The sequence below is a fragment of the Trichosurus vulpecula genome, chromosome 4 (assembly GCF_011100635.1).
Source record: "Trichosurus vulpecula isolate mTriVul1 chromosome 4, mTriVul1.pri, whole genome shotgun sequence".
Taxonomy (NCBI): domain Eukaryota; kingdom Metazoa; phylum Chordata; class Mammalia; order Diprotodontia; family Phalangeridae; genus Trichosurus; species Trichosurus vulpecula.
Window position 1 is genome coordinate 31,624,556 of NC_050576.1, and position 9,117 is coordinate 31,633,672.

General features: G+C 44.8%; 1 protein-coding gene across 1 annotated transcript; it reads left to right on the forward strand.

Moving 5' to 3' along the window:
• The first annotated feature begins 1,802 nt into the window (after positions 1-1,802).
• LOC118846679 (40S ribosomal protein S26-like) lies at positions 1,803-2,147 on the forward strand. Its single transcript, XM_036755450.1, has one exon. The coding sequence runs from the start codon at positions 1,803-1,805 to the stop codon at positions 2,145-2,147; it is 345 nt and encodes a 114-aa protein (XP_036611345.1).
• Positions 2,148-9,117: the final 6,970 nt, after the last annotated feature.

A 9,117-nucleotide genomic window follows, 5' to 3' on the forward strand; every position in this document is an offset into this window, starting at 1 on the left:
CCGCATCGCTGATGACCCTTCAGGCCCCTAGGAGCCTCAGCGGCTTCCTCTGTCCAGTAGAAGTGAGGAGCCTCCACCTGCCTGCAGCAGGATCAGCCTGACAGATTCTTGCCTCTCTCTGTCCTCTGTATTTTAGATTTCTTCCCTTCCTTTGGACATTTCTGCCTATTCAGACTAAGATCAAATATAATGCACCTTCCATGCACTACCCCTCTAGACTCTGTACTGAGGGCAAGCAGAAGATCATAGGTTTAGAGTGTCAAGGCACCTTAGAGGCCATCAAGTCCATTTTACAGATAAAGAAAATGAGGCTGAGTGATGTGATTTGCCCAGAGGCATGCGTGGGTTAAGTATCTGAGGTAGAATTTTAACCCAGGCCCTCCTGACTTCAGGCCCAGGGCCCTATCCACTGAAGTATGCTGCCTTTTGGATCAGAGAAACTAGAAACCCCATCCTTTTAAAGGAGAAGAAGCTTAGATGAAAAGACATCCCTGTCCCAGAGGAAGTAAGTGTTAAGCAGGGCCAAGGATGAGCCCCGGGGCCTCTGACTTCTTATGCTTTGCCCCAAGAGCCCCAGCAGCGGGTCCAGCCAATGGTTGAGTTCCGTGTGCTGGGCTCTGACATCTCCATTAAAGCTGGACAGTTTCCAAGAAGCTGCTGACCTGCATTTCTACAGGGAGTTTCCTCATTCAGGAGTTCCCTTTATCAAGGAAATCACAGGCTCTGACCCTGTTATACTTAAAGATCAAATTGATACTTGTGAAGCACAGGTCCGACCAAGTGACTCCCATCCTCAAGAAGCTCCAGGCTCCCTACTGCTTCTAGGGAAAAATAAACACCCTGTGGTTTGGCATTTAAAATCCCTCACTATCTGGCTTCAGCCTCTCTCTCCAGACTTCTTCTGCGCCATTTCTCCTCATGCCCTAGACATTTTTCAGTCAAACTGGCCCATGTGCTCTTCCCTGAATATTCTATGTCATCTACCACCTCCATGTCTTTGCACAGGCCTGGAATTTGATCTCTCCTCACTTCTGTTGAGTATAATACATTCAAGGCTCCCCTCAAGGGCCGTGTCTTTCAAGAACCTTTTCCTGCTCCCAGGATACTGTTGCTAGTGCTCTCTCCCTTAATATGCCTATGTGGTGCAATGGATAGAGTGCTGGGCCTGGAATCTGGAAGACCTGAGTTCAAATCTAGCCTCAGACACTCATTAGCTGTGTGACTCTGTGCGAGTCATTTAACCTCTGTTTGCGTCAGTTTCCTCATTGGTAAAGTAAGGACAATAGTAATACCTACTTCCCAGGGTTGTTGTGAGAATCAAATGTGATAATAATTGTAAAGAAGTTGGCCTCTAAGTGCTGTAGATGTGTTAGCTGTCCTACATCAGAGTACATGCCTTCTTGGGGGAGGGGAGGGAGGGCGAAAAAAAATTTGGAACTCAAAATCTTATAAAAGTGAGTACTGAAAACCAAAAAATTAAATTAAATTAAAAAATTAAATTAAAAATTTGCAATAAGTAAATAAATGTAACATCATTGTGAGGGAGAAAAGAAATGTTAGCTATCCTAATTATTATTATTAAATCAAAGCGAGACTCTTCTAGGAAAGTTTCAGGAAAGATTATGTTCATCAGGAAAAATCGGGGAAGCCTTCCTGGAGGAGGAAGCATTGAAGGAAGAAAACTATTTCAGCAGTCGGAGATAAAGGAAATAAGGGTCTCAGCTGATTCTGCGCCGGCCAACGGTGGTCCATGTGCCCTAGAAAACAGTGAGCTCTTCCTTTTTCGGTTCCTGGCTTCCAAGATGACCAAGAGGAGGAGGAACAACGGGAGCGCCAAGAAGGGCCGAGGCCAGGTGCAGCCCAGCTGCCGCACCCACCGCACCCGCTGGGTGCCCAAGGACAAGGCCATCGAGAAGTTGGTCATCCGCAACGTTGTGGAAGCCTGGCCGTCAGGGACAACTCCGAGCCGACGTCTTCGACTCCTACGTGCTGCCCGAGCTGTATGTGAAACTACATTACTGCGTGAGGGGCGCCGTCCGCAGCAAGGCAGGGAGGAATCGCTCCCGGGAGGCACGGAAGGATCACACGCCCCTACCCGATTCAGACCTTCAGGTGCTGCCCCCGGATGGCCTTCAAAGGCCATGTAAAGAGCTATCTGCCCATCAACATTCCTGAACCGACCAGAGAAAAATAAAATGGTTGGTCTATCTTAAAAAAAGAAAGAAAGAAAGAAAACAGTGAGCTTCCCATCCCCAGCCAAAGGGTCAGAGATTGAAAACTGGAGAGAATCGTTTACATTTGAGAGAAAGAAAGCTCAGAAAAGGGCACATTACTTGGCCAAGGTCACCCGGATAGTAATTGGCAGAGCTAGGTGTCACATTTGGAAGTGAGCTCGGGAGGCAGTAAGTCCAACCATCTCCTGCTGGAGCATCCCCTCTGGGTCATGCCAGCCAACAGGACAGTCAATGTCCCTCAAGGAAGAACCCACTGTCTCCTGAGGTGCCCCCCACCCTGCCAGACTAATGAAGGGACCCCAGTTTATGCCAATTTTGGACCAGTTGGAAAACCTGAGGATGTTTATTCTAGAAAAGAGAAGACTGGGGTGAGGGAGGAGAAAGATATAATAATTATCTTCAAGTATGGGAGGCCGTGATGTGAAGGAGGGGCCAGCTTTGTTCTCCAGCCAGGTCCGTCAAGCAGAACCAGGAGTGATGGGTGAGCATGGTTGAGAGCCAAACTGAGGTCGGATATTGGGAAAAACGTCTTCACAACAAGAGCTGTTCCAGAATGGAAGGAGCAGGGCCCGGCTTGCCTGGGAGCTCATGAGTCTTCCCACACTAGAGATTTTCAAGCACAGGCTGGGTGACCATTTGGCCACTGATGTCCCTTCCAACTCTGAAAATCAGTGAAGGGCAGCACCACCTCAAAGCCCTTTAGTCAAGCCACAGAAGAGACTGATTTCTGGCCATGCCATCGACAAAAGGAGACTTTGCATTGGGACACTCCAAGAGCCAGTTGGCTGTTTCTCCTCCCATCCTAGGACATTATTCTTAGGGAAAATAAAAAACCTGACCCTGGGCCAGGAGTCACATGGCATTATTTCAAGTGGGGCTCCTGTCTCCTTGGACAGAGGTTGTGTAGGGGTCAGTGTTGATCTCTTTGGGATTGGGGAAATCCTAGAACGTCAGAGTGGGGTCTAGGGCAGAAAGCTTGTATACGGCCATACTGACAAAGTCTGCTTACATACCTCCAGTGACAGAGAGTTCACTCTCTACTCACTATCTATCCTATCTCATTTCAGGGTAGCTCTCGCTGCTCAGAAGATATTTAAATCAAGCTGAACTCTCCCCCATTCACCTCACCCCATAGCTTGCCTTCATTGGTCTTAGTTTTGTCCTCAGCAGTAGGAAGGATGGGAGATTTGGCCGGGGTGGGGCGGGGAGGGGGGGGGGGCCAGGAACGAGAGTTGAATTAGTAACACCTGTTCCTTCTTACCTGTCAGTCACTTAGTAGAACCCGACTTACCTTGAGCCAGCCTCACTTAACGTCTCCAAGTCTTAGTTCCCTCATTTGTAAGATGAAGGAATTTGACAACATGGCCTGGAAGGTCTCTCCCAGCTCCACCATTATGGTATTCAAGAATAAACATTTGGCCAAGTACTTTTTACTTCTCAAAACATAAGTTCATTCTTCTGCCTCATCCTCCCACAGTCCTGTGAGGGAGGCAGGGCAGAGGTTAACAATCTCCATTTTAACTAGTCATCCAACTCCCTGTTCCAGGGCAGATTTTCATATCACAGAACGTCAGGACTAGAAATGAGTTCCTTAGACATGAGTCTAATTCAACTACCCTCCCTCCCCGCCACACACTTTTTTCGAGGTCCGGAGAGAATAAGCTGCTTGCCCAAAGTAATACAGTAAATTCAGGGCCAACTTGAGAATTACATAAAGTCAGTCCTGAAATCACTCAATGAGCATTTCTTAAGGTCCTACTGTGGGTTAGGCACTCTGCTGGTCACTGGAGCAAGAGACAGGAGGAAAGCAAATCCAGCACTTAGGGGAACAATATCTACATAGAAAAACATATGCAAAATAGAGCCAGGTCCCAATTAGTGCAAATAACTAATTCCTTGAAGTGGTTGCATTATTCAAAATTTCACTATTTGAAGTTATAATCATGCATAAAATATAGTAATTGGTTCCAATCCAATGGAAATAGGCAATTAAACTTTTAGAATATATTTTTATTTGTATTATATTTTTTATTCATATTCTATGCATTATAACAGCAAAAGAAAAGAAAAATGTGTTTCTGGTTCATTTATTACAAAGTAATAATTATAGAAAGCAAAATTTAAAAATTAATGAGTTATTTAATTAATAAACAATTCATTATTAATTAATAAAAATTAATGAGTATTATGGTGCTACACAGACAAGATAGTGCAAACACCATGGTTGTTGTTTAAAATATTCTAGCATCATAGGCTGAATTGTCTTTTCTTTCTTTAAATCCTCAGGCATAACCTAGTAATGGTAGGTACCCAGAGCTTTATCCACCTCTCAGTGAATTCACGTGTTCCCAATCTCACAGGATAAACCAAAAGTAACGAGCTGGGGCATTATCCAGAATCAGTAATACTTCAAACCCAATATTGTCGTCCTTGCAATATTTTTCAACAGCTGGGCTAAAATAACTAACTGGAAAACTGGTTTCCAAATCATCTTTCATCACTCATGCCTCCTTATTTGACCACGAAAGAGCTAGAAGTGATGAATGGTTGTAACCTCTCAAGAGTGCAAGGATTTTGAGACCCATAAACAAGCATTGATTTTCATTTAAAATCTCCCACTGCATCACCTCCCTTTAAATCCAGGTTATGGTGGGGTTTTTTTTTCCTTAGAAATGTAAAATATAGAAAGCATCCTTTTCCAGCATAAGGCTATTTTAACCAACTTTTGAAATTTTGTTGATCCGTGTTTCTGCCTTCTTCAATTATTTTCTTCAAAACATCAAGCTGTAATTAGCTGCCACGTCCTCATCTGCACTGGCCGCCACTAGAGAAATTTTAATATCACGAAGCGGAACTCAATTTTTAAAGCAATAGAACCAACCAAGTTTGCAGTAAAGTTTCTCCTCCACCCACTTCATTTCCATTTGCCTTCACTGCCTTAAGTAAACTTGAAGCTTTTGTCTGAATGGCTGCTCTGCTAAGAGGAATTCATTGATGATTGCAATTTTTAATCGATCCAGCTGAGAGAGGCTCCATTTCTATCATGGCATCTCTTCTGTTCTTTGTAAGTATTTGCAGAACGCAAGAATCTGATTCACCTTTTAAAAAATCTTTTATTTTTTGTTTCTTTTATCTGGTCTACATGTTTTTTGAAATCCTGTATGGAGATAGAGGCATTCTGACATCTCATCCTATTTTAGGATTATGACCTCATTCATGTTCACTGACATTGCATTTTTGTTCTGATATAATAACAAGCCTCTTTGGGGGGCTCGCCGTGTTTCCACCTAAAGTATTCTTCCTTCTGTCCTTTTTGCCAATCGACTGAAGAAAATTAACACATGGGCAGTACGGTATGTAGCAGCACATCCCAGCCATACTCAGTGACAGCCAAGAACAAACTGATGGCATAGTGGCATGTCAAAAAAACCTCTCAGCTAGGTCCTATGCATTGCATGAATGGAATTTGGCTTGCATTAAATGCACCTGATATTTTATAATTTGCACTAAATTGAATTTCATATTATTTGAACTTGAATTAATTGTGAGTCAGCTGGAGATAGAAGATAATTGGTGAAGGGGGAGATATTAGCCCATGGGAGGAATCAAGAAAAGCCTCCTATAGGAGGTGGTACTTAAACTGACCTTTCAAAGAAGCCCAGGATTTTAAGTGGCCAAGATGCTGAGGGAAGGTATTCCAGGCAGAGGAAGTGGCCAGTGCAAATGTACACAGAGGAGGGCTGGAGGGCTGTGTATAAAGAACGATAATAAGGCCAATGGGGCTGGACCTTGGCATGCATGAGGGGTAATAAAATTTAAGAAGGTTGCAAAGGTGGTGAAGGCCTTGAAAGCCCGAAGAGAAAATTTTATGTTTGACGCGATAGGTAATAGGGAGCCATTGGAATCCTGTAAGGGAATGACATGGTTAGACCTGGACCTTAGGAAAATATCCAATTCCCTTATTTTATTGTTCAATCATTTTCAGTCATGTCTGACTCTTCATGACCCCATTTGAGGTTTTCTTGGCGAAGATGTTGGCATGGTTTGCCATTTCCTTCTCCAGCTCGTTTTACAGATGAAGAAACTGAGGCACAAAGGGTTAAATGACTTGCCCAGGGTCGCACAGCTAGTAAGTGTCTGAGGCCAGATTTGAACTCAGGTCTTACCGACTCCAGGCTCTGTGCCACCCATTTATAAATAGGGAAATTGAGTCAGAAGATTTAGGTCCCAAATCATGGTTCTGCTATTTACTAGGTGTGCTACCTTCAGCAAGTATGTTAACTTCTCTAGGTCTCAGTTTCCTCCACTGCAAAATGAGGTGATTGGACAAAATTCACTAAATTCCCTCCCAACTCTCAATTCTATAATTACCATGAGTTGCCTCAGACTGTACAGGGTGGTTGAGGCAGGGCTGATACTAGAACATGGGGGAGGGGCAGTGCTAGCAAGAGTCATAGGGATTGTCTCATCTCACCTGGGAGATGCCTCCACCCTGTGGCCCCTGTTCCAATGGGTGAGCTCCTGCTCAGCACCTAGCGCTCAGCACAGTGCCTGACACATAATAAGCATTTAATAAATGTTTTATCTAGCCATCCATCTCTTTAGCCCAACCCCTACATATGATAGCAAAGGAACGAAGGCACATTGAGTGGATATGATCTGTCCAAGGTAAGTGGCAGGAATAGTGGGATCCAAACTCAGATTTTCTCTTTAGATTCTCTTTCCCAAACCCGCACTGCCTGTTTCCCACCTCTTGGCTGTTCCCACTATCCCAGGAGCCCTACCCCCCACCCCCATCTCCTGTATCCAACAAACTGTGGCTGGGCCATCAGCTGCCCCCTTCCCACCCAAACTCCAACAGGTTTTATGGCAAGGAACATATTTTTGCCCGATAATGTTTTCATCCTCGGGATCTACAAACACACAGTTCCCTCTGCTTAAGCTGGAAATAGGCTTGGAAGGATGTGAGATCATCCCTAACACCACATTAAATGCAAGCCGAGAACCCGCTATATTTTAGGAAAATTCTGCACACGCTAGACTAATAAACATTTTACAATATTGCTGCACATGTTCATTGGACTTTGTACAAATAATCGCTGCCCTCACATCTAATAAGTCTGCTTGACACGTAAGTGGCCTTGTGAAAACACCTCGGAGAGCCCTGTTTGGGGGACCATTGATCCTCTATTTATCCAAACGCCCTGGACGATGACGAATGATTTTGCCGGCAGAACTGTCTTCAAACAGCGTCTTCGCTGGGCTGTTTGTTATTCCAGAAATGTAAAGTAATTGGAACGGGCCCCGAGAACGTATTGTTTTGAATGTATGAAAAATGCCTCCCCGTTTTCCGCCTGGTGGGACATCAATCAATTTAGAACAATATTTAGAAAAGCCTTCCCCCCCAATCACTCCCACTCGAGGTCCTCCAAGGCTTTCTCAGGGCCCCAGGGACAAGGCCCTCAGAAGGCCACTCACCCTGCCTTTCTAAATAAACACTCCCCAGCTGAGAAGCTGTTCTCTACTACCACCCCCAACCCACCCCTAGCCTAGAACAAGGAGAAACTGCCTAGAGAGTGGGGGTGGGAGAGGGCAGGAGACTTTGGTTTGAAATCCAGCTCTGCCAATGACTTGTGTGATCTTGGGCAAAGAGCTTCCCCTCTCTGGTCCTGACTTGCTTCATATAAAATATTATCTGGGTTCTTGGTAACATGGAAAGACTTGGAGTCGGAGGTTTGAATGTCAGACCTGCTGTTTAGTACAGGGAGATGGCCCTGGATGTAGTGGGAGACCTTGGCCTCTTTAAGCCGAGGTCTTTCCCAGGTCTCAGTTTGACTGAGGAAGTGTCCATTCAGTGATTAAGGCTAGGTAAGAAATGAGGCGAAGAATGGCCTCTTTTACCTAGCCAAAAAAAATCAATCTGGGAGGGGAAGCTCAGAGTTTCTGGCCAAAACACAAACAATTGCTATTTACACTCACTCTGAGCCATCTATCTAGCCTTTGTTTGAAGACTCTCAATAAGAGGGCAACCAACCCCTCTCCAGGCAGCCCATCCCATTTTGGTACAGCCCTAAAATGCTCTTTTTATTAAGCCAGAGTCTGCATCTCTTCAACTTCCTCATACTGGTAAAAGCATCATGTAATTGCAGGCAGAGAGCTAGACTTGGGATCAAGAAAACCTGGCCTGAAATCCTGTCTCCTCCCATGGACAGATCACTTACTGTCTCTGAACCTTGGTTTCTTCCTCTGTAAAATGAGGAGGTGGTTGGATACCTCCAAAGGACTTGATATTGGATATCTAATTCCTGAAATCCTACAAGCCTCATTGGAAATACCAGCCATAGGTCCCCATCCTCATTCTATACACAGTACACTGAGCAATGTTGCATAAGGCCCAGAACATCTCTGAATCTCTCATCCCCCATGTTCGAAGGTGGCTTTGGAATCATTCTTCTCTGAGGCCTATTTCTCTCCCCGGATCCTGTGACAAGGAAGAGCCTGGACTGGGAGCCAAGAGACCTGAGTTCAGTCCCATTCTACCACTGACTAACCCTGTGCTCTTGGGTAAGTCCCTTCCATTAAAGAATTTCCTCATCTGTAAATTGGGGCTTATCTATCTGTCCTGGCTTTTCATGACCTTTTAGAGGTGATTCTATTTAAAAAAAAAAACTCATTCCTTCCTGCACCCAACCCCCAAATGCCACAACCCATGGAATTAGTTTTGGGTTTGAAAGGGCACTCTCTTGAAGAGCTAGTGTATTGAGTCACTCTGAAAATACACATGCCCAGACACCTTCTCTGAGGCTTTAATGAGACTCTGGGCATGGATGGCAGCCTAAGAGAGAGCTTTCTTTCCTCTTTGACAATGACCGCAGATGAATGT